General features: G+C 36.0%; 1 protein-coding gene across 1 annotated transcript in view; it reads right to left on the bottom strand.

Annotated features, from left to right (window-relative positions):
* LOC126248816 (sodium-dependent transporter bedraggled) overlaps positions 1-27,578 on the bottom strand; it is a 777,714-nt gene that overhangs the window by 41,532 nt on the left and 708,604 nt on the right. Inside the window, exons 10-15 of the mRNA XM_049950225.1 lie at positions 24,316-24,446; positions 17,604-17,751; positions 10,434-10,610; positions 9,750-9,907; positions 8,514-8,736; positions 6,267-6,547 (exon numbers count right to left, since the gene is read on the bottom strand). Of these exons, the coding sequence (XP_049806182.1) occupies positions 6,267-6,547; positions 8,514-8,736; positions 9,750-9,907; positions 10,434-10,610; positions 17,604-17,751; positions 24,316-24,446 (1,118 nt within the window). The remainder of the gene's footprint in view (positions 1-6,266; positions 6,548-8,513; positions 8,737-9,749; positions 9,908-10,433; positions 10,611-17,603; positions 17,752-24,315; positions 24,447-27,578) is intronic.

The following is a 27,578-nucleotide window of genomic DNA, read 5'->3' as shown; positions in this document are numbered from 1 at the left end:
GCCACTCATAGACTAACAGAATACTTAAAAGGTACAGGTAATTTTAATATTATTGTCAAGGGAATTCCACATAGGTATGACCTAGTTGATCACGTGTGTGAATAAATAACTAGCTAAAACAAATAGGCTACTAAAAAAATCTGTGCTGCATCTCCCAATGTAAACTTTTTGTTCACTGAAAAAATGAATAGGGAATTGTTTAATAATCATGGGCAACATCTCAATGGAAAGAGTAAATCATATATCAGTGAAAAAGTTTGCCAAGCAATTAATGCTGATTGCACAGATCCAAATTTCTGACCTACTCCCCTGCCAGCACCTGATGGCATGGGTACAGTGGGCCCACAAATCACTGATTCAAGTAATGAAACTACATCAACTTCAATAGAAGATTTACATTCAACTTCAATGCAACCTCATGACTCCATCATTACTGAGACAACTCCTAAAAAATGCACATCAAGTCCAATAGAAAAACAAATACCATCACTAAAACTCTCACAAACTTCAATCAAAGGAACAGAAAATGAAAAACCACGACTAAGAAGAACAGAAGAAACTCCAATTGAGACTTGCTGCTATTCCAGGTCCAAGAAATCAAGAGCCCAACTAACAAAACAGGCAAGTCCTCAAATAGCATTACACTCGGTGTCAGGTATTCACCTTCCATCTGAGTTTACAGTTTCAACCAGCAGCAACAGGAGCTCAAGAAGATCAACAAGAACAAACAAAGCACCAGTCATAAATGAAAATTTTTTATGGTCAAGCCACCTGATTCACTAGACGAAATAGCAACATGCATGTGGCCTCTCCTGTTTCCACACATCCGACAGAAAATCATACTTGTGACTCACAAAAAGAAAAACTCTTGGATTACAAAAGGCATTAAAATATCCTCAGAAAAATTAGGTTACTGCTCAGAGCTAGCAAAGTGGATGGTGGTAAGTTGGCAGAACTCAATTTGTACTTACAAAAATACTTATAAAAGTGTCATTAAAGCAGCAAAAAAGGCTCACAACAATAATCTCTTTAGGAACTTTTCTAATAAATGTGAGACAGTATGGAGTATAATAAACAACCAAACTGGAAGAAAGAGAACCACAGAGGATAAATTTAAGTTGAACATAGAAGGACAAAAAACATAAAATATACATAAAATTGGTAATGATTTTAACAAATATTTTTCAGAAATTTCAAAGAATGTATTAATTGCCTGTTCAAACACTGTTCACACTCATCCTAACAATAATATTCTCTTGAACTCTTTTTTTTCCTATCCCCAACAACACCTTGTGAAATAGAGGATATCATAAGGAGAAGAATAAAAACAAATATTCTTTGCTGGTCAAGATATGGTACCTTGCTTTTTACTTGTAAAGTGTTCCAGTTTCATCTGTAGGCCTCTGTCTAATATCATTAATGCCTCTTTTGAGGAGGGAACATTTTATGACCAGTTAAAAATTTCTAAAATTATACCACTGTACAAGAAAGGAGAGAAAACTGCCATGGAAAATTGTAGGCCTATTGCAATATTATCTGCATTTTCAAAAATTTTTGAATGCTGTGTTTCCATAAGATTAGAATGCTTTTTGAACTCCAGCAACATTATAACATCTTCTCAATATGGTTTTTGCAAATATAGGTCAACCATAAATACACAGTAGGAGTTTTTAGAGAACTGCTCAAGTTGTAAACAACCTGTTGTTCGTATATTCCTTGATCAATCCAAGCATTTGATATGGTCAACCATAAGCTGCTCCTCATAAAACTAGAGAAATTTGGCATAAGGGGTACTGCCCACAGCTGGTTCAGTAGCTATCTAAGAGAAAGGAGAAATATGTAAAAATCAGAAACCCCAAGGATGCTACCGTTTGCAGGTCAGATACCATAAATATAGCTTGTGGTGTCCTGAAGGGTCTATTCTTGGCCCAGTCCTTTTCATATTGTTCATCAATTGCCTCCCAGTAAACATCCCTAATGCTTGTTCTTTTTTGTATGCTGCTAATGCAAATATTTTAATTTCCAACAGAGAAGAAACACTTCAAGAAACAGTCAATGAAATCACCTGTCACATAAATCTTGGTTGAGGCAAACAGACTGCTAATAAATACTCAGAAAATTGTAAGCATGAACTTTGACACAAGGCAGAATATTACCCCCTTCAATTTAGACATTTATACAGGCAAAGATGAAATTGTCAGTGTAAAGGACACCTAATTCCTTGGACTAACTGTCAGTAGTACACTAAAATTGCAACTGCATGTAGAGACAGTTGCAAAGAAGCTCAGCAAAATGTGCTACCTGCTCAAACCAATATGAGATTCAGCCAACATTGACACTTTGAAGCTTGTATACTATGGTCTGTTTGAGTCCATTATGAGCTATGGCCTAATTTTCTGGGGAAATAATTCTGAATCCTATAGACCTAGAATTTTCAAATTACAAAAACAATGATCACAATAGTGGCATCAGAAAACAGAACTGAACACTGTAAACCACTGTTTAAAGCATTAAAAATCCTGCCACTGCCATATATTTGTATAATGGAGAGTTTTGTAGCTCAGCATTTAGGAATCCTACACAGAATTCTCAATTGCCACACACACAACACTAGAAAAAAATCTTGATTAAAAATTGTAATACAAAGCACCAAATCATATGCTGATGATGTTAAATATATGGTCATAAAAATTTTCAACCATCTGCCATTAGAAATGAAGACGAGGCACCAATTTAGTGCTGGAGGGATGTGTGGCGGGTAGAAACTGTAGAGATAGACTAAGACATGAATATAGTAATCAGGTTGAAAAAGGTTGCAGTAGTTATTTGGGGATGTAAAGGCTTGCACAGGATAGAATAGCAAGGAGAGTTGCATGAAACCAGTCTTTGGACTGAAGACCACCATAACAACAACAATGTTACAATAATTTGGGAATATTAAGTGGTGCCTCATAGTACATTTATTCACCGATGAAATTTGCTGTTGTAAACCATTGTACTTTGACTGTAATATAGATAAATTACAATACTCGAAAGAAAAATGATCTGTCATTTCCTCTGGGAATCTAACTTTGGCATGGGAAGGATTGAAGTAAACAGCTGTAAAGCTATTTGAAAATCCGCTCATGGAAATATAATGTCTGACAGATAACATAAATATTTTCATATGCAGGCTTAAGTTATATCTACTCAGTGAACTTTCAATCATAGAGGAATGCTGGAACAGAAATAAGTAGTCAGTCACAAACCTGTAAATGGCCAGAAAAAAAAACTGTATATGCAATCTTGCATTCAATTGACACTGTTCAGATCATAACATTTATCATGAATATGATCAATGAAACAAGTAACTAACTAACTCTATCACAAAGGTAACTTACAAGAGGTGTTATTAAGACAGCAAAAGAATCCACTAATGTACCATCAAATCCAGAAGAATAACTGCTTTTCTGTGACACAATGATCTTTGTGATGTATTTAACAACTGAGTTGATAAAATGGATGTGTGCTCCTGGAGAAAGCAATGTATGACTTTTTGATATGCCACTGATTGCTTCTGATTTAATTAGAGATATTATAAATAACAAAGGTCATACCAATGTGTGTCAGTATGAGACATAGCTAGTTGGAAACTCTCCATCTGTTATGTTGCCTACTCCCATGAATAATTAAATTTTCTCCTGTTTTTATTTAATTATATGTTATATTTTCAGTATAGCTGCACCCATTATATTTGATATGTATATGAATATTCCAGAATGTTATTTAGGCAAAGTTCCACTTAAATTTATTGGTCAGTTGGTTCTATTTACATTTTTGGTTGCAATGATGGAATTAGCCTTATGGGAAGTGCACTTAATTAAAAGTTATAGCTAATTGGAAATTCTACTACAGTATGTAACTAGAGAACATTGCAAGCTATTCAACAAGATAGGAAGTATTGTTACCATTCATTTGAAAGCAGGCATTCCACTCTTTCTGATAACATACTTTAAACTACCTGAAACTGATGTTGAAAGTTCAGATCATCATAATTTCCACTGCCAGTTTTGCCTTTGTGTTTCCTATATTCTGAATTTTGACACTGTACTTTTGATGTTTTTTTTTTTCAAATCATATGACATCCCTCAATATCTAATTAAGCCACCAATTAATATTTTGCATAATTTAACATAACATAAAATTATTTTTGGGACAGATACCATACTCACTGTTAGGATATTCCCAATGCGTTTATAATTTATTAACATTCAACATTTTACATAAACCAAACAACTATCTTAATTCATAGTTCATTAAAAACAGAAAAATATAACCTAGCCAATTTTCAAAACATTATGTAGTTTCCGAAGTCAACAAATATCTGTATGGCAGTCTTTAAATAACACACCCTACCCCAATATCACCAGTTGGGCTTCAGATACACAACATGTAACAACTATGTTAGTTAGTGTGAAATTATGTGATCCTAAAGCTCAGAAGTAACAACTACAGCAGCTTGTGTCAAAATCTTTGGCTACCAACACCAACATCAGTCAATAGGAGGGAATTCACTGCAATCAGTCTGGTAGAGATAACAGCTTATAAAATGTACTGCTTTCCAGTTGGTTCTCATATCCTCCCATCAGGGTTGAGAAAAACTTGGGTATTTTTTAAAAAAGGACTGGGGTAAAAATGGGTTTTTATGGTCTTTTGTTTCACATTGATGATTAAATAGTTTAATCTGAATTGCACTGATTAATTTATTCAGAACATAACTACTTCATTAGAGCTTGTTTTCTTGTCATTCCAGCACTGCATCCATAAAGAGGATCTTCTCCACTTATGGGCTTGTTTGGTCAAAATTAAGAAATAATTTAGCAGAGAAAAGACCCAAGAAATTAGTGAATATCTATAAATTTCTGCATGCTTCTAAAAAGTAATAAATTTTACTTCACTGTCATTATGATTTACAGCAAGTTAAAGTTTTTTTCTGGCAGTGTAAATGTTATTTAACTATGTTCTTTATATGGCAAGAAAAGTTAAAACGCGATAATTATAAAATACATCCTTGTCACAGTAAATAGTTGCCTTCAATAAGCATGATGGCTCTTTCTAATTTTTGTAAGGCTAACTATGTAACATTTTATATATTAATTATATTTTCATTATTAAATATAGTTGGGTTTAATTTATTTATTTTTTGTCTTTGTTTACATTGGTTTGAAAATGCATGGTTTTGTAGATCAGGTTAAATGGCAACAACCCTGCCTGCCATGTGTAACTTATTAACTCAATGACAGTATCTTGTAATTAATTCACATTGTGAATCTGCATTCGACTTTGCTGACTGTGAGTAACTTTGATAATGGTATGCTGCTACGGTAACAATCGAATGTGGCAACAGACAGTGTTAACTAATGCAAACATACTTTCACTCCACAGTCTCATTTAATTCTTATGTCTTTTGGTCTACTCGAGAAACAGTGTGTTATCACAGAGAAATTATTCTGTCACCCAAAATAGTGATTAATCTTGCAACTATTGTGTTGATAATCCTTTTGCCACTCCAAACAACTGCCCATTATTTCATCAAGCATAGACATATAGAGCTGTAATGAAGAGCAGTTTGTAATGTTCCTTTACTTGCATTTAAAAGTGTACTATGAAATCTGAACTGGCCATCAACCATTCATATTTCAAAAGTGGTATTACAAGTGACTAATATCCAACACTACATACTGTGTGGGCTACATTATTGGAACTGTACTTCTGTCACTGATTGATTTCAGCTTGTTACAATGATCAAGAGAAGAGACACAAACTACCAATGACAATGAAGTAGGTAAAGTGAATTAGTTACAAAAAGGTGCAAAGGCCCTTATTAACAGAAATCTATTTCATTTCATATCTCTGACATTTACTGTACCTCTTCATTTTACTTGATGAGATTTATAAAATGTAGCTCTGCATGTGTATTATTTAAACAAACTTTTGATAGGAACCAGATGAATACATCTAGCACTGCCCATGATCAATGGATTTTACTGGCCTGAGGGAACAATAAAAAATTGATTACATCAATATACTGAGAGGCATGGCTTAATAAGACAAAGTCAAAGGTGAGCGCCATCAATGAAATGGGTGACTGTGGTTTTGTCAGTGACTGAGTTTGTAGGATAAGACCTAACAAAGTTTCTATTTGTAATTCACCTCTTACCTTGAGAATAAGTATGTGTTTTGAAGCATAAAGTGATAAATATGTTAGTTTTAATTTTTGTCCTTACCTGTTGAGCAATTCCAAATGTTATCAAAACAAAATAAAAGAGCACTGCCCAAAAAGGTGAGACTCGTTCAGAGCCCATAAGTGCAAATGTTGCTGGTGCTAGCTCTGTTGCTAGTCTCAGCACTTGATAACCACTTTCCCTTGCTGAATCCATACCAGGAAGCAGAACACGAGACCCAAGTATAAATATGCTATGAGACATGTAGCGCACAGGTGTTCTTGCAAATATTGGATGTGGTGGTGCACCTTCAGCTTGAAGGAATGTCACAGTTCCTAATTGTTCTGTGAAAAATAACGGAAAATTACAAATTAAAAAACTAAATTAAATTTGGCACATGGCAGTCCATATATAATTATGTTAAAATACTGATTTCACACACTCATTGAGCTTCACTTCCACTAGCATTTTCAAAACTGATACAAATTTATGTTCATGGTGACTACAGTCTTTACTTTTATATCACTATGTCAAGTGAGTCATTGCTGTTTTTACTATCACAACCAACAACACACCACTAGGACTTGACATACAGATAAAAATAATAATGAAATTTTTGGATACATGAAATAGCTGGAATAACAGATCGGTTTTCACCTTACACTATCTACAGATCAATGGTACAACATAAGTAACAGCATTCTGATGCATTCACTTATTTCCAAAATATGAGAGAGTCATGACTATTTAGAGGTCTCACCAGACTATAGTCCTTAATTTCAATGCTGTTCCATGTGCATCACATTAATCTTTTGAACCTCAAAAGCACCTAATTTTTAATGAATATCACCCATTCTGCTCTATCCACATACAGTTCTTTAAGAAATGTCTGTGAGAATGAATGGTCACCAATAAATAGGATCCTCTGCTACAGGATATTCTCAGCTGCCACTGATGAATCACAATAATAAGAATTCCACTTTAACTTCACTGTCATAGAGGTCAGTGTTTTGTGGACACCAGTTTTGTTGGACTTGGCTCTTCATCTACACCTTTTACATGCCAGGTACTGATAGAACAAAATAAATTATACAATACTTGGCAAGGACAGAACTTGACTTATCTAGGAAACTGTGTTGAGTAGTGGACAGGTGTATATACATGACCAAGTATCTACTTTTACTCATTTTGGGAGATGTTTACACACTGATGACAACAAGCATATGGCAACTCTAAAGAAAAATGAAGAGACACACATATAAATATTTTATAAATGCTTCTCTATCAATCAGTAGTTAATTTTCTACATGAGTGATGATTTGTTTTTGAGTTCAAGCATCTGGTTGTTTTTTGCAGCACCTGGATATTACTGAGGCCACATTCTTCCCTCACAATTCACCCTAATCATCACACAAAAATTATGATATGCTTCTCTTTTTGTTTCCTCTACATCTATGTGTATTTCTTTGCTTCCCCAAACTGACCATCTTCTGGTCACTTTTAGCTCAGTTCTCTTACTCCTCATTACAGACCATGTTTTCTGCCAGCATCCCTCATTTGCGTGTTTCAAAATGTGTTCAACAATTGGTCTGACATTTGCTGCTGCTTTCCCAATACCATACACTGATTCTTCACTTCACTTCGTAGAATCTTCTCTTTTCCTTACTTTGTTCACAACGAGACAGTCACTCTCTAGATCTAACACTGTCATCACAATCATATCTCTGGATCAATATACAATACAACTGTCACTTTGGTAGGAATAAACTATTTTATTTCCATTTCTTCTGTGATGACTGTTTAGCGCAACACCTAAAGAAGTTGTAAAATTTATTCTGTACATTCTGCTGTTCATCTCAGAATATTGAATTCCCTGACAATTTCTTAAATTGAATGTCCCATGCCTCTAGCTCGAACTAACATTCCACATTCAAAGTCTGTTAATTCCTGCCATGTGACCATAACCCCACCGAAAACCTTTTCACACGAATTACCTGAGTACAAATGATAGCTCTGCCAGTGCAATGCTCTTTTATACTTCATGTATGTGATACTACTGCCACTTGCAAATGTGTCTATCACTATCCCAGGACTTTCGTCACTTCAGTGTAACATGGGCTACCTCATAACAACATTCATAGTGGGTTTCCCATTATTTGAAAACTGTTCTTAGCTGTATGATATCCACTGTCCACTGTAGCAAGGACTTGAAATTACAGTTCTCCAGTACATCTGCTTGTTAAAAATCTTGTCGTTATTCAGTGCATTTGTGTTTTGTACAAATTTCTGCACAAGTGAATATTTACTTACCAAATGAACTTGGAATGTAGGTGTAGCCACTAGCTGCTAGCAGTTCAACACAAGTGTTACCAAGGAATGCCGAGAGCAGTAAAACTGCAAGTGTGACAATAATAACAATGCTGATGTCTCGGTGAAGGAGATGTTTGTGCTGATTGTGAGACGTAATCTGCATGACAGCAGCTCCCAGCAAACCCCATGTATAGAAAACCTCTGTTGTAGCAGCCACCCAGCACTGAAAAAGTAATCATTTACAATGGCAAATATGAACTGCAAATTCACACTCTAGAAAAAGAAGAAAAGCATTCAAATAATTTTACTGCCAGTGTGTGTGCACTCACATATGAGTATAATTAGCACGAGTTCTTTCTTTTGTGAGAGTACAGTAAGAGTTGGTGCTTGCTGTATTTGAGTACATGAGCAAATTTACGTAAATATGGATGACGAATATAACTGTGATTGTCTGCCTCTATATGTAACATGAATGTAGCATAACTGCATTTTATGTCCTATCACATCTCTCTAAGGCTGAGTAATGAACTGTGTAGATAACTTCTTTTTCTAGAATTTTGCTATCATTTTTGAACTCTAATGTTGTTGGCAACAAACATCATAAGGGAGAAAATGTACTCTGAGGCTCTTGTCATTATGCACAACTATTTAAACAGCTGGAAACCACATATTATTCTCATTACACACTTCTGTGCAGCAAACTTTTCTTCCAATTATTAGTTGATTAATGACCAATTTTGTACCAATACACTTTCTTAGTGCACTAAGTGACAGTATGTCCTTAGATTATTATTCATTTCTCAATTATTTTAGATAATGACTTTAACTGTTATAATGTGACAGACATACAGGAATTAAAATTGTTAGCAACATACTGAGAGCTTAATATAAATCTGAATATTTTGTTCATAAAACAATGGCATCATGAGTGCTGCAACTGTTGATAAATATAAGTAAAATGGTTTTGTGTCCATACACTTATTTATTGGCAAAATAAATAAGTAACTGACACAAAAAACTGTTTTATTAATATTAATTACTTTTCACTTTGAACGATTGGTGAGTTAATGAGGTGACAATGTTATAAATCAGAATTAAATGCAAGAGCTTTCATATTTCACAAAAAAAGAAAAGAAATTTTCAGTTCACTTCAGTAGTAAAAGAAAAAATAAATTTACCTAGCATAAAAAGCACTGTGTTATGTCAGGCATTAATCCTATTTTCAGAGGTACATACCTTTGTGTTAATGAAAAATTCACTCCATACTGTTTCTGGGAAAACCTTATGTCCAGATGAAGTATTTGTTAGACCAAGAATTTTTGTGCAAAGTATCAAGATCCCAAGAACAGAAAACAATGAGAAGACATAAACAACTTTGCCATATGATTTAAGGCCTGAAAGAAATTTTTAAAGAAAAAAACAATACTTTAGTTATTAGATGACATTTGCCTTTGATTCTATAAGTAACTCATTTATACTAAAATAAAAATCTATCAGGCTGGAGTAAGGAGGCTGTGCAGCAAACCAAAATATTTTTGAACATCAGCGTAAGTTCTCTTATCTGCTTGGCATAGATATTCTGATGATGTCTGTAAATCAAAGTAATCACTGAAGCTATTTCTATTATGAACTTGCACAGACTAAAACATGGCAGTTATCCTAATAAATCATGCATCTATGCAAATGATATCATTCTTTGCTATTCTATGTATTATTACTCCAACATTTCCATTCACAAAATAGAAAGCTATTGTTGTATAAAGCCTCTGTTTACTGTGTTTACTTATTATAAATACAGGATTATTTATTACTAAGCATGTGCAGTACAAAATTTGTTTTGTGCCCTTTTGAGCAATGTTACAGTCAACACAATTTCTCTTCAAAATATGTTACACTGCTTAATGAAATTTGCGTACTGACCTTTGCTTAAAGAAACAAATACAATCATCCAGACCACAGCCAAATTGAATGTAACTTGGAATTTAAGGTGCCCAAATGAAGGATCTGGAGAGACAAGACTTTGTCTCTGAAGGACCATTCCATTGAGGTAGTCAGGTACTGTTTCTTCAAGTTTGTGAGTACCATTTATTTGTGGTTCTGGGAAGAAAATGAAACGCTTCAGTTATTACATTATTCATAAATATTACTTACATTTTAAATAAAGTAATCATGTGTCCTATTACAGATAAAATCAGATCAAAAAATAATGGTACAGTTTAGTTAACAAGAGAGTGTGAAATATACTTAACATTTTTAACTAATGCGTAATAGAATAGTTTGATGAATATGAGTTGAAAATTAGGGAGAGGATGAGCCATGGTGTTGAGCTGTAGCCTACTACTCTTAAATGTTATCAAAGGAGTTACTGAGCTTAACATTTATATACGACAGATGTATACCATCATGCATATACGAGGGCTGTTCAAAAAGTAAGTTGACTTTTCAAATTGTGCGGGCAATGTACTTTCAATTATCAATTCTTTCTTTCTTTCTTTGTTTTTGTACAAATTTGCATCAAATTGTGTGTGAAAAATGGAATCAAGTGCTCTAAAACACTTGACATGTTGACAGTGGCATACAATGAGTTTGCTCTAAGTAAAAAAAAAAAATGTTTACAAGTGATACAAGCTCTTCCAAGATGGCCGAGAAGATGGTAATGATGAACCTGTCTCCGGACGACCCAGCACATCAACAAGAGGTGATAATGTGAAGAAAATGGTTTTGGAAAATCATCGAATTACTGTAAGAGAAGTTGCTGAGGATGTTGGCATATAGGTCGGCTCATGTCATGCAATTTTTTCAGATGTTTTGGGCATGAGGTATGTGTCAGTGAAGTTTGCTCCAAAACTTCTCAATTTTGGTCAGAAGAACCGTCACTTGAGCATTACTCAAGAGCTTTTCAGTGATGTCAATGATGATCCTGATTTGCTCAAAAGGGTCATAACTGGTGACAAAACAGGGGTTTACAGTTATGACACTGAAACCGAAGCCCAATTGTCCCAATGGAAGCATCCCTGAGAACCAAGACCGAAAAAAAGCACATCAATTTTGATCAAATGTCAAAGTTTTCTCACTGTTTTCTTCAATTAGCGTGGCATAGTGCATCATGAATTTTTGCCTCCAGGTCGTATGATCGATAAGGAGTATAACCTTGATGTTAGGCAATGTTTGTGAGAAGCAATACGCAAAACATGTCTGGAATTGTGGGGAAACAATTCATGGCTTTTGCATCACGACAATGCACCTGCTCATTCATCATTGCTTGTGAGAGATATTTTGGCCAAAAACAACACGACAATCATGCCTCAGCCACCATATTCACTGGATTTGGCCCCTTGTGACTTTTCCCTGTTCCCAAAACTGAAGAGACATATGAAAGGATGAAGATTTTCAATAATTGAGTAAATAAAAACTGCATCATTAGAAGTACTCAAGGCTGTCCCGAAAAGTGCTTATGAGAAGTGCTTCGAGGTTTGGAAGAAGCACTGGCACAAGTGTATTGTACGTGAGGTAGATTACTTTGAAAGGGACAACATGAATATTGATGAATAAATAAACATTTTTTCATAAAAATATAAAGTCACCTAACTTTTTGAACACACCTCATACTCCGTGAAACAGTGGAGATGTTGGGAGTGTCATACAGGTCAGTGAACCTGAATTACAGACATCTCCTTCTACTCCCCTTTCTGGCCAAATTATGGTGATTAAAAATACGTCCAAGGCCAGGACTTTATACCCACTGCCAAGGTGAATACCATAGAATTTGCATGTATTAGTAACATCAGCCACACAGGAAGGTACTTGTGGTTACAATCCGGATAAGTTGTGGTTATCTCTATACTAATTATGCAACTTGTGTTGTAGCTGACAGTCAGCATGAGGTAACAACATTCAACATTATTCAGTCCCTGGAGAGAGAGAGAGAGAGAGAGAGAGAGAGAGAGAGAGAGAGAGAAACTTTGTTGCTGAGAAGCGAGTTATACACATTACGAGTGGTGTTCATCTGAGACACTCTTGCAGAAATATGTCCCAGAAACTACAAGTTCTTGCAGTGACATCTCAGTATATCCTCTCTATTGTATTTTTCATTAAAAAGCTACTCCCCTTTCAAAGCAAATAGTACATATCATGGCCACAGTATGAGATTGAAACAGAATCTATATAGTTACCGGAATAACTTCACCCTTGTGAAGTAAGGAGTAAATTACTCAGGCATGAAAATCCTCATTGCTCTACCTACAGACATCAAAAATGTTGCTCTTAAAACACTTAAATTCAAGAGCAAATTAAAAGAATACCTGTTGCAAAATGGATTCAACTCAATCAGTGATTTTTTAATCATGAATGACCTTGCACGTGTGTAGTTTTATTGTATAACGTAAATGGGATATTTCATTAGTTCAAGAATAAATATAAATTATTTTTTGTCATGTATTAAGATATTTCCAACATGAATGTTTCATAGTGTATCACAATTAACAAAATACTCTGAGCTATTATGACATGTTGGATGGATTTTCCATTATAACCCAAAACTTCACCCCCATCTGCAAAGGACATTTCCAAGGGGGATCAAAACTTCTGCAAATGTCCAATTCACACCCTGGCACACTACTGACTGCAGCAAAATTCCATTTACATGTACTCCTGTGCAGTGGAGTGACGTCACATGCTTTGAATACCTGGATGCAACAACTGGTTGTTGTCCACTGTCGCTACCACCCCATGGTGGAAGCCTCAAACACATCATCTTCAGCACCAGCATCCAGATATCATTCAATTCCATGCCCTCCTTCTTCCTACTGAAATTCCTAGGGTGCTTAAAATTTCTGTGGCCTCTCTTTACATCCTTTCTTAGTACCCCCATGTGGCTGCCATTACTTGAGTCCTTTCAAAATGAATGTGGTAGTCATCTGAGAGCAAAGCATGCTCTACAACAGCTGATCAGTCAGTGTCTCCCCTCCTACATGTTGCCCCTGAGCTCTTCTAGTTGTTTGCTGACTGTTCTTTTTGTCGTATCCATATCGTGTGCTAACAAGCATTGTGCTCTCATTTAAATATATGGCCAAAGGAGTCAGCCTACAGGAATTGTGAAACGAACCCTGTCATCAAGGACCGTGCCACAAAGGCACAGGTTCACCACAAGATGGGGAAATACACAGGCGTCTATTGTCTATTGAGGCCTAAGCACTGTAGTGTGCGAGCAAGACAGATGAGAACCTACATCATAGGGAAACACAGAAGAAGCCATTTGTGGCTGAGGAGACGTAGCAGTGTTAAATATGACAGACCTAAGATTGGCCATAAAGGGAAACAATTATGAAAACTATTTAATTCTGTAGTAGTGCAGGAAATGAAGCCACAGTAATTTTAATCTGCCATCCTCCATAAATTTTCATAGTGATCCCAATAAAACTTGAATATTTATCATATCTATAATAGTTTAGGATTTACTTTTAAAGTGAAATTAACAAGTTTTGTAACAAAGATGTGAATCCTAAAATCTGAATGCTCTGGTCGATCTTAAAAATCAGCATTTGATATAGAAGCACATCATTAAAATGACAAATGTTGTAAATATCAATTCTGTAACTTTATTTGTTTGAAAGATATAGTAAATTGAAATTATCAATATTTTCAGTTAAGCATGAGATCATCATTTGCTCCTCAAAAAACTCATTGAATGATGACAGCATGACACCTTATTGAACCATTAGGTAATGGAATATTTTTTGTAAAGTTTAGTGCATAATAGTTACTTTTGTTCTTTATTTATTTATCAGAAAGCACATTTGTGCAAGGCTACTGGTCATGACATTCAAAGTTAAGAATGAAATTGTATTGGTTTTACGTAAAAGAATTTAACAGTGGATATTATTGTTACTTTATTTAGAATGTTAAAGTGGTTAAGCTTTGATTATTTAAATATCTTAAAATGTAAAATAATGTAGAATAAGCTGTAGCCAATCATATGGACAGCTTCAGGAAATGGAACTTCCCTAGTCAGTTGAGTGAGGATATTCGGCGCGTGGTATACATGGCTGGGGATAGGTAGAGGGAGTAGAGGGAGTGGTGGTCCAGACGCCAAAGCAGACAGTTTGGCTGGAGACACCAAACGGTACAGTTTGGACTGAGGTGCAAAAGCAGACAGTCGGTCTTTAGGCAGCTAGGAAATGAAACAACTTAGAAAATTTCGCATTGTGTAGTATTGCAGGACTTGATCTCTGAGCAGTGAGCAGCCGTGCGCCTGGTGTGAACTCTAACTTTTTGCATAGATAACTTGTTTTTAGTGATGACACTGTGAATGATCGAACTGTGTCAAATGGGTATGTGCTCGAGTGTAACAGTAACTCTAAATACGACCACTTTCACTATTAGTTTGCTTTCTGAATAAACATTATTCAAACCAAATCACAACTATGTGGCCTACATCATCTATGAGTTACTAATTTAGTTCCCGATATTATTATTACTGTTATTATATGTTATGTTAACTTTGTATTTTGTAAATATGCCATCAGCCAGACAATTTAACCAAAGAGTGACGAGTGTCTAATTTAGGGCGTGTAATATGTCACGTGCGATTCAACCCCTAGATGATTTTGAGACAAGACATTTCCACAAAGAGGACCTGCATGTGAGCCCGAACATCTTTTGGATGTTAGCTCGCAATATATAGCTCCCCACAACTACACAGGAGTCCTATAAACTCCTGCTTTCTCCAGCAGTTTGTGAGCATCTTTGGCCAATTTTAGATGGTCCTGTATATTCTTGGTGGGTTTGTCGATCACTGCTGAGTTCTATTCTACCAAGTTGTTTCCTATGTGGTCAGTAATGTCCTTAACGAAAAGCAGGAAAACTTTCAATTTCACAACAGGCATTTGTGCACTGCTACGATTGTTGTGTGGTGGTCATTTTACTCATTTTCCTCCAGTGAATGAATAACCATTGTTAAGCAATGCATTAGTGAGGTGTTTTAATTCCATGTCAAGCAGCTCTGATTAACAAATATTCCTTGCTCTATCCACCAATGTTTTTATGATGTCTCACTTTTGTTGTTGATGGTGGTTTGGATCCTGGTGTAGATTGTGGGTGGGTCTTTGTTAAACAGAGATCTGAACCACCACCCACAACAAAAGTGAAGCATCATAAAAACATTGCTGGATAGAGCAAGGAACATTTGTGAATATCGAATTGAAACATCTCACTAATGCATGGCTTAACAATGGTAATTCTTCTGCTGAGGTAAAAAGAGCATTAAGACAGCCACGCAAAAAACATAGCGATGCAGAAGAAACTGTGAAATTGGAAGTTTTCCTGCCTTGTTTTAGGTGATACTCTCTCTCTTTGAACCTCTGTCATCTTATCTAAGAGGCAGGCGACAGAGTGTTTGTATCCAGGGAGTGAAATGGCACTTAAACACTGTGCACAGCAGGGGTCTGTATTTGGCCTCTGCTCTTTTTAATATTTGTCAATGACGTAAGTTCCTTGCTTTTTTAATGAGTAAAGGTAGAAATTCAGCTGAGGCACTAAAGGAAGCTGACATTTCATTTGAAGTACCTAAAAGTGGTTCAAAGCAAACAAGATCAAATAAAATAAAGATAAAAACTCATAAAATATTATGCTGCCTTGCTGACTATGGACTCATAGCAAGTGTTGGTAGTGTCAAACACCTGGGAACCACAGCTGACAACAAGCTGACGTGGACTGAAGATACTGCATATGTGTGTTCTAATCTCTGAAGAGTAATTTACCTCCTCAGGAAGATCAACTGTGATAACAGATAAGTACTTAATCTCAGTATATTAAGCACTGTTTCACAGCCACATCACACACAGATTGATGCTGTGGAGGCACTCTACTAGAAGCAAAAAACATATTGCTCCTACAAAAGAAGGCTGTATGAATAATATCTTCCAGTAAGAAATCGGATGACTGTAGAACCATTTTCAAGTAGTTGGGAATAATGACAATGTTTAGCCACTATGTTTTCAACTCTCTCCTCTACATAAAAGAAAATCAAGGACCCTTCTCCAAGAAGATTCAAAGAAGCTACAATCCCCCTTGAAATTGTCCTCCATAGATGCGGATGGAATGCTATGTTTCAATAGAAAATTCACCCAACAATGACATAATAGCCCACAATATTTTATTAACTGTGACCTTCCCAGACATGAAAGTTTAATTTTACAATTCATCATGTATGTGTAACTATTATTCTGATGATGTATTATATGCCTTATTCATTTTTATGTATTATGATGGAACATTAGCTGATATGAATATTATCATAAATCTATCATATTGTACCCTCCGTCCAACAAAGCAAACTGGGACTGTCTGTAGTATCAAAAGCATCTCTAGTGAACTTCGTACCTCTCCACTGTTGACAATGTACAGATATAGAATTAACAAGATAACTTGTATTGCAGTCAGACCACACTGAACATTAATTATGAAGTACAAATAAAATTATTAATGTGAGCATATACCATTATAGTATTCCACTGTGTATGTTTGAGTTATGTTTGTTCAACTACAGTTAAGTTTAATACCACGAGTACTGGAGTTATACTCTGACTCATTGACTGTTTACTAAATAAACCTCAATAATTGAGAATTGGAGATTTTCATTTAAGAAATGAGCGACAATACATCATTCACAAAAATATCATCTGTTCAGCAATATGTAAGACATCTACCAAACTGGAGTGATGCAGAAGTTCTAGAAAAATGAAAAATGCATGGACAGTTTACTTGACCATTATGAAAGTATTATGGAGTTAGACAGTCATCTTAAATATGAAGCTTTGTAATCAGTACACTTTCAATTCATTGTGTGTTACAGAAGGGAAAAACATGACAAATCAGTATACATACAGACACATTTACTTGACACAGAAGCAGGAACATTACTGCACACTGCTTTAAGAACACATTTCAGGAAACGGTTTGCGAGTGCACACGTAGCAGCTCACAAAAATTGACTCTGTGTATTACAACTAGATTACCACCTCAACTTTCTCAACACTGATCTCAATGAATATCATAGAAACAGAGAGACATATAAGGCAGATGGTATCTTACCTTGACGATATTGTTCAAAAACAGCCCACGGATACTGGTCCTGTTTGGTTATAAATGAGTCACGGAAGTAGATGAACATCCATGACACTCCAACTATGCTGTAGATTCCAATTAAAGCTTGTGATGCTAACAGTGCTACACCGACACCCTGAAGTCATAAAAAATACAACTTTTAGTATATAAGTAAGCTTACTATGCACTGAAATAACCATATAAAAATAAAAAATAAAAACATGAAAAAATCAACTCACTAAGTGGCACCTGGAGAAAACATAAACAAAGGTTAAATAACTGTGCAAGCTTATGAAGCCAGTGGCTTCTGCTTCTGGCAGAAGTGTTGATGTGGAAGGAAGAGGGATGAAGGAAACGGACTGGCGAGGTTTAGGAAATGGGGAGAGTTGTCCAGAACCCTGGGTCAGGAGAGAGTTACTGGAAAGCATGAGAAGGAAAGACTAATTGTTGGGGAATGCACCAGCTGGGATTTGAAAACCTGAGAGCTTAAAGGTGAAAGATACTGTAATAAGCAAGACAGAGATTACTTACTAAACATCATGCAAGAGTTAATAAGAGCAGAAAGCTAAGTGCATTGTATGTGGTAGAGTTGAAGGCAGGGAAAAATAGACATAAATAATATATTTCCTATGTGTGTATGTTCGTAGAATCTTCTGATTGTCAGACACAATTTTTCCATCAATACATTTTTATTTATGTTACCCTGTACTGACTACATGCCGTGAAAATTAGGGGATGCATTATCTATTGACACAAAGTTGATATTGTTCATTAACAGAAAGTTTCTAATGTTATATTTGTAAAATTTGCAACCTTTGCCATTTGGTATTACTAATAAAAGCTTTACATAAATATAAATGTTTGGAAAAAATATATACCCTGAGGTGACATCAGTCACAGGCTAGCAATTCGCACATATGCAGATAATGGTAGTATTGTGGGCATATGGTATAAAAGGGTAGCGCAGTGACATAGCTGTCATTTTTACTGAGGTGATTCATGTAAAAAGGTTTCTGACATGATTATGGCCACATTATGGGAATTAGCAGACTTTCAATGCAGAATGATAGTTTGAGTTTGATGCATGCGACATTCCATTTGGGAAACTGTTAGGGAATTCAATATTCCCAGACCCCAGTATCAAGAGTGGGCTGAGAATACCAAATTTTAGGCACTACCACTCATCATGGGCAACACAGAGGCCGACGGCCTTCAATTGACAACTGAGAGCAGCAGGGTTTGCATAAAATTGTCAGTGGTAACAGATAAGAAACACTACGTGAAATAACCATAAAAATCAATGTGGGATTTACATATACAATAGTGCGGCAAAATTTGGCATTAACGGACTATGGCAGCAGATGATCAATGTGAGTGTGTCTGCTAACAGCACAACATTGCCTGCCGTGCCTCTTATGGTCTCTTGGCCATATTGGTTGGACCCTAGAGGACTGGAAAACTGTGGCTTGATCAGATGAGGCCTGATTTCAGTTAGTAAGAGCTGTCGTAGGGTTTGAGTGTGGTACAGAACCCATAAAGCCACGGACTCAAGTTGTCAACAAGGCACTGTGAAAGCTGGTGGTGGCTCCATAACAGTGTGGGCTGTGTTTACTGGACTGAACTAGGTCCTCTGGACCAACTGAACAAATCATTGACTGGAAGCAGTAATGTTCAGCTACTTGGAGACCATTTGCAGCCATTCATGGACTTCATGTTCCCAAACAATGATGGAATGTTTATGGATGATAATGTGCCAAGTCACCGGGCCACAGTTGTTCATGATCGGTTTGGACTTGGTCACCCATCGAACATTCACGGGACATAATCAATAGGTCAGTTTGTGTACAAAATTCTGCAGTGGCAACATTTTCACAATTATGGATGGCTATAGGGGCACTACGGCTCAATATTTCTTCAGGGGAATTCCAATGACTTTTTGAGTTGGTGCATTACACCAGGCAGGAGGTGGTCTTACATGATATTAGGATGTATTCTGTGACTTTTGCTTAATAATGCCTTCAAGATAGTCACTGGACACATTAACTTGACTCTTAATGCAGTTGCTCATCAACTATTGCTTTAAACAAAAATTTGAGGGGCATGTAAATAAGGTAAAATGAGAGGGACAAGTAGGCATTGAGACTCCACAACTCTCTTTACATCAACATGGAATAACTTGGAAATGGTAAGCATTGGCAAGACAACAAATTTAGAAGAAACAAAAGTGAAATAAATGAAACAGGTCGTGATGAAACCAATATCATTTCTTCTGCAAATATTTCCTCCCCCCCCCCCCCCTACACAGCTAATAAAAGCCAATTGTATGTAACTGAAGGACTCTTCAACTCATTTTAAACACTTCGGTAACTCAAGGTCGCAGTAGGGAGTTTCTGCCACCTGATACTGTCGTCCACCCAGTCACAGTGTGATGCAATCCTCAACTGCCTCATACAATTTGAGGAGGAGAGTCAAAAAGAGGCAATAAAAAAAGTCACAGGAAGCAAAACATGTCAGTTTCCATAGAATCAATATGTTTTATCTTACTTTAACCAGCCTAATATCATCGTACCACTCCTGAGGTCTTCAGAACATGGTGATTAATTTGAATAGTGTATTAGTTTCTTAAGACAGTCAATTGGTATCTGTAGGGATTGGCAGAGCTATGTTTCTTCTGTGGAAATACTAAATGTACACCACATTTGATGCACAGGCATGAGGTTAGAACAACAGTTTCCCCAACCTATACCATAATAGGAGAACCTACTACAGGTCGCTCTCTGACACAGTCGAAACGTCACTTGAAGGGTGAAAATAAGGGGCACTTATTTTGTCTTAGGTGCCAACACCCAACAGTTTCCAAGAAAATGACAGTCAAAGCTATGACACTATCCCATCACTTAGTGCACGTAACATTAAACCAAGCGAGTCGGTAGTGTAGTGGCTAAGAGCACGGTTCTGAACTTTTGAGCTCCATATTCAAAGCCAAATTCATGGTTTTTTTCACAGAAGTATGTAATTCTTCAGCTGTCAGTATAAGCATAAATCATAGTATTGACAGAATGGCATGCATAATGGCAGAATTACTTTCAGTGAATGTGTCGATATTCTGTTTCATTGACAACGAGACCATCATATAAGGATGGACGGCTTTGCCAACCAACAACTCAATAATGTACAGAAGTGGCTCTGTTTTTACATAATATTGTGAAAATGCTTTGATATGCTTGGTTTGCCAGATCAGGAGGTGTTTAGCTACATTAACAAGGTTGCTTATCCTAATGACATTCACACTAAAAAGTGTGACAGTGGCATAGAAGCATTTCCATGTTGCTTCTGCTGCTCTCAATCTCTATGCTTTGAATGTTTTTATTATTTATGTCACCCTGGGGAATGAGATGGTTTGTTTGAAGTAAAAAATACATATATAAATAAACTGAAGTACCAGTACTAGAATTTATATGGTTTTCACATAAGACTGTATAAGATTTGTGATGATAAATTCTATTTTCATAAGATTTGAAATGCTTATTTCTTTTCTCAGCAAATGCATTGTTTTTCTCAAATGCACAAAAATATTGGTATCATTGATGTCACATACTCCAGTGACAAAAAAAGATTGGATTGGAACACAGAGACAAAAATTCCAAACTGTGCTCTTACCTGCTACACTACTGATTCCCGTGGCCTAATGCTACATGTGCTAACTGATGAAGCAGTGTAAAAACTTTGACTATCATTTTCTCAGAAACTATTGATTGTTGGCACCTATGCCAATATAGGTGTCCCTTCATTTTCACCCTTCTTTCAACAAACGAAGTTCCAACTTCATCGGAGAGTGACCTATGGTGTGTTTTCCTTGTAAGATATATTTTGAGGAAACTGCTAATGTAACTCCATGCCTGCACATCGAACATGGTGTTCATTCACTACTTCCACAGAAGAAATATATCTCCACCAATCCCTATAGATCCCAAAATCTGTCTTGAGAAACCAATATGCTGTTCAAGCTGATCATCACATCCTGCATTTCTCAGGACTCCTATGATGATATTCGGATGGTCAAAGTAAGATTAAGCCACACTGGTTCTGTGGAAACAGACATGTTTCATTTCCTGTGATTTGTGAACTACTTCTTTAATAACACCTTTTGACCCCCTTCCTGAAACTATATCACTGGTGAGCTTTTTGAGGATTGCATTGCACTGTGACTGGGATGACAATAGTATCTGGTGGTAGAAACTCCCCACTGCGAGGTACTAAAGTGTTTAAAATGAGTCGAAGAGACTTTCAATTACACATATTTGGTGTTTGTTAGCTGTATAGTGGTGATTTAAAAGACAAAATATTTACAGAAGAAATGTTTTTGGTTTCATCTCAAAATGTTTAATTTATCTCATCAACTTCATTTCATCTAAATTCGTTGACTTAGCAATGCTCAGATTTTTCAAGTTAATCCTCGGTGAGGTAAAGAGTGAGTTGTCTAGTTTGCATCCCTACATCCACAACAAAATACAAACATAACCAATAATTCAATAGTCGTTAATGGTAAAACAAATTTTATAATTGACAACTTTATGTACATAATGTTATGCTCAGAAAATTTAACACTTATGGCAGAATAAAAACTCTTTGTGAAACCATACTGTCATAATTTGTCTGTAGCATGTTTTTATTACAAAAACAAACAGTGTAAGTGATAATTTGCACACGTGCAATATTGTGTGTAATGGAGGAGGCACAATACTTGTAATTAGAAGAACAAAAATACTATCTCTAACATTAGCATATAAAAAATTTCAAGATTCATTTATCCTATTTTCTGATTGCTGTATACCCTCAAAAAGACAATTACAGTGCAAGAGAGGATTAGATCGTATATACAAACATCACAAAAAATATTTATGGAAATAAATGCACTTGAAAATGAGAATAAATTCTCAAAACACATTGTGTTAAGCATGAAAAAATAAGTAACTGGTGTAGTTGTTCATTATTTAAATCTTCAGTGTATGACATGCTCGGATATGCAGATGATTAGAATTTCAGTGCAACTGTACACTGTGTTCTGCATATAAGGAAAGATTATGTAGTGGGTTTATCTAAGTAGCATGACGCCCATGCTGTCCTAACCAACATGGATACAGAGGGAGTATGACTGTTGTTCTGGCCAGAACATTCTTTAGATCACCCACTGAAAACAACTGATCATGGGTTGACATACCACCACACACTAGCTACTATGACTCATGAATTCTGGCATAAAGTTGTAGCAACATGGAAGGAAATACACAGAACTGTCATCAAAAACTCTGTTTGACTCAATTACCAACTGGGTTAGAGCCATTGTGACACCTCTGTGTACTAAATTTTGCACCCTGTATGCTCCAAATCAGCCACAAATTGATTAACTTATGCACCCTACTATACTGCATTTGCACAATTGTAATTTCATTATTTGCCATTTGTGTATGTTCTGGTGGGTTATGTCTAGTTTCATATTAATGGAGATATATGGTTACTATCACACTGACTGCACGTTTTCTGTAATATCGTTGTATGAGACTTATGTATTACCTGCATGTACATTTCAAATCAGTGGTTTCAGTTCTGTATTACAATTACTGCAATATTATTCACTCATCACAAAAAACTGAAAATATCTGCCAAAGTGGGATTCAAACCCAGTAAGAACAGTATTTCTAACCAATTAGGTCATCCAAACATACCTCTAAGACTAACTCAAACTTCCAATGCCACTAATGTTTCACTTTCCAAACACTACAACCAGAGGTTCTCTCTTTGGGTGAATTCAGTAGCTATGGAGGGTCAACATTTGAACTGGTCTTTAAGTGGTGCTTTAATGTGCTAATTGGTTAGTGAAACTCTTAGTATTACGCACATGATCCAGGACCAGGCGAATAATTCAATTGGTATAGGACATAAATTAATAGAGGCCTTCTTTATTCAATATATATCTTTTGTAGACTACTACCATCAAGTGAAAAACAGCATGTTATTTAAACTGTATACGGAACTGAACATGTGAAATATTCCAAGCTAAATATTGTCTGGTTTTATTAAATTACAGTTTTTTGCAACTTGACATTAGTTATGTGTATTTTACCATTAGGTACACTGATACACACTCTATTTTCCACCTTCTCAATACATTAGTTATTAATCTGACCATATGTATCTATACCTATGTCATCTAGTTTATATTAAACTTCTATATAGCTTATTCCCACAACACCTCCTATTGTGATCCATCTGTCCACCACAACTTTCTTCTACCTCGTAATTTTTGCAGTACCTTTCTACTGGCACAACATTGAACCCCTTTCCACTTATTACATTTCCCAGTCTTCTGCAGATTGCTGATATCATAAAAGTATCTACACTCAAGGCATATTAGTCTGCTAATTTAAGTAACTATTTCTGTATGTTACATTCTCCCTTTTTTTAATGAAAAAAGAAAAAGAAATGAAGAACTGATATTCCAATAACTGGGGTTCCCCACAAAATTCAAAATGGTTACATCAAGTAAATTTCATATGTTTCTTTTTCTACTCTCTTGATGGTGCAATATAAATGAAACTTCATCATTATATTAGGATGCCCTCACTATGTCAATTTCAAGACACAGTGTGGATATGATGTTAATTATTGATAACATGCTGTACTGATGATTCATGCTCACCTGGAAAATTGGAGAGATTCTCCACATGTCCATGATTCCGGCATTGAGATACTGCCCCAGGGACGCTTGGACAGTAAGCAGTGGTATGCCGAGGATGAGAGTCAGGAACATGAACTGCAGTATAAAATTTGCTGAAAGAAGAAAATAAAGATATGCTAATATAATTGCCAGTGACTCTAAGAACAATGTGTACCTAAGGTTGCATACACAACTGCAACAATAGTCTTCATCAGTTAAGAGTATGGGGTTCATCTTTAAAATGTTGAGTGACTGTGGAACATGGAAACAGAACTGTAGCCCCAATGAGACAGGCAAACAAAAAATTTCAAACCTTGGAGAAATCATCAGCAGTAAAAGAATTGACATCACAAATAATTCATAGAGATACAGATAAAAAAATATAAACTCAAACCAACATAACAAAGTAACAAATCATCTTTATCTTCATTTTCAACAAAAACCACATATGTGTTAGGCAAACTTTACATTGATCCCACAATTTTTTGACTTCTTATGCCTCCTACCTCTGTCAATGATTTATATTCGAGGAACATGACAAGTTGCACTGTGGTTTACATTCTGTGTTAAACTGTAGGTCGCCTTGTAACTGGCTGAGTAACGCAGAGTTGAAACTGGAGGAGGGTAAGGTCATACAACCACCAATAGGATCACAGCTGGTACAGCACTAAACCATCGTAAACAATCTGTGAGTCAGTGACTGCTTTACTTAGGTTTCTATGTAGATTCAGATACATGATATCAGGGAGTATGGTGTACTTTGAAAATTAAGAGGATTATCATCTACTATAACCTGTGGGTGTTTCTGATAATAATTGGGTGAAACTTCCTGTCAACTGCGTCACAACAGACTTGAATATGGACATCTCTCTTTCTTGCACAATGGTCTTCAGTTACTCCCTATGAATGAACTTAAAACTTGAGGCAGCCAGGATTCAGAGGCAGAGATCTGGTATGAGCATTGCCCACAGAATGCAAAGGCCTGGGTTCAGCTACTATGCAGCAAACAGTTTCTGGTACTTTAGAAGTTTTATAACAGAGAGCATTACACTGCAGAGGCTATGCAGCTGGTGCAAATGTTCATATAATGGGCTCACATATGGAAGCAAGGGGATTCAGATTCCTGTTTGACCATACATATTTAATCTCTGCTGATCCATCATGGACAGGGAACATCAGCTGGTCAAGTAATTGTCAATATCAATTAAATTTGCCACCAACCATGTAACTGAGATGTTATTTTATTTTAACAACCATTTTCTTCATTACACTATGCCATCTTCACGTGCCATATGTATCTCTGAAAATAAATAATACTGTCACGCAGTGGCATATATTCCTGGATGTTGTGAATTCAAACTGTTTCACTAGTATTCCATTCGAAGATTTGATAGCAACTCAAGTCTTTGAATGAAGCACTTGTGAAACAGTTTGAATTCATGACAGCCAGGAATATATGGCACTGTATGACAACATCGTTTATTTTAAGAGATGCATATGGGGCCTGAAAATGTCATTGTGGAATGCCAAAACTGGTAGTCAAAATAAAATAAAATAAAATAACATCTCACTTACATGGCTGTTAGTGAATTTCATTGATATTGACAATATATATTTGGGTTTGTCATGGTTTCTCTAAATCACTTCAGGTAAACGCCTTGATGGTTCTCCTGAGTAGGAGAAATTCCTTCTAAATGAGCTTCTGTTCTCTTTGTAATGGCCTCAATAGCAGCTGAAAGTTAAACTCTAAACTTCCTTTCTTCTTACAGTTTCAGCATGAGGCTTTCATTCAGGTATCAAATGCTATGTTTGGGTAGTTGGAAGTGCAAAGCCTTACCTTTCCTTGAGGACAACATGGACTTACACTCATGAGCAACTGAATTAGAGGCATCTGCCTACTAGCGTTAAGCACTCCCTTTCCCACTATGACAGCCACAACACATAGGGACTTCATTGAACACCAAAAGCATGTCTGTATATATGAATTATGGTTTTAAGTTCATATCACAATGTTGTAATGGTACAGTTCCTACATACTGAATCTTGCCCTTACTCATCTCTGCCAGACTGTAGTCCACAGGTGGACTAGGAATGTTCCATCATTCAAGTATAGGAGCAGTTTGGGACCTGCCAATTTGGTGCGTAGCCATCAGTTGGAGGGAGTCTGTAGAATGAGCTGACGGCAAGCATCGTGTACACGATCATATACTGGAGCGCAGAAGGTAGGTGTGAACATAAAATAACTGTTGATTCACGTTAGTTTTGTATTAAGTGAGATAACACACAATATTTTACCATGACTGGACTGAATCAGAAAGCAATGGCTAACTTGACTGGAGGTGTGGAATGGTGTGAATGCTAATTTACTGTGAATGCACTTCAGACATCATAGGGACATTTTCTATGAACTTAAAGTATACTAAATACAATGTCTGGTACAAGATGTTCTAATTTCAAGAAACCTTTCTCATAATTTTACTGACTTTGTTATGTGGAGCAATGAGAGCAGGATCTTGATATTGCACATGCCACTTAGGCACCCAATTAGGAATTTTATTGCCTTGGAAGTGACACCAATTCCTTAAAGAGCAAGATTCGATGCCAAACTATTACGAGAGCTAATTAAAGAAGCTACTATTCAAGAAATAGCATTATTCTGTAAGTGGTGTGAGGTTTTACAGGTGGATTTCAAATCTTTGGATGCAACCACTATCAGTGTCGGCTCATGAGTATACATTCTGGGTGTCCACAACTTTTTAGATTCAGATAAAATTTGGGAGTGGTGAATTAATAGCACCTGCTGTATCACATTTATCCTTATAAAAACGAGTTTATACAACTAGAGCCGCTGCCAATAATAATAACAACAGTAATAATAATAATATTATATATACAACTACAGAAATCTGTAATTATTGATACATGTTCAATTACCCGAAAGTTCCTAAATGCAATATAACATATACCGTACAGTTAAAAGGAAGTGACGCTTGATCAAGGTCGGCGTCACTTTCCATTTTTAACCAGACTTAACGTCTGAGAAAGTAAAGAAATAATAATAATATGCTTAACTTTTCTGACAAAAGAAACAATTGTTTTTGTGGAATTTTGTTGCTTCGTACATAATTAAGTACAGGTTAGGGCAATAACGAAATAATGGGTAAGCTTTCGCAACTCTCCACTTCGCATTTTTGTGGAGGTGGGAGTTTTCGTGCTTTTCCATGTTTTCGGAAAAATGTGGAAGA

The sequence above is a fragment of the Schistocerca nitens genome, chromosome 3, assembly GCF_023898315.1.
Source record: "Schistocerca nitens isolate TAMUIC-IGC-003100 chromosome 3, iqSchNite1.1, whole genome shotgun sequence".
Classification (NCBI taxonomy): Eukaryota; Metazoa; Arthropoda; class Insecta; order Orthoptera; family Acrididae; genus Schistocerca; species Schistocerca nitens.
This window is presented reverse-complemented; position numbering and strand designations above follow the sequence as displayed.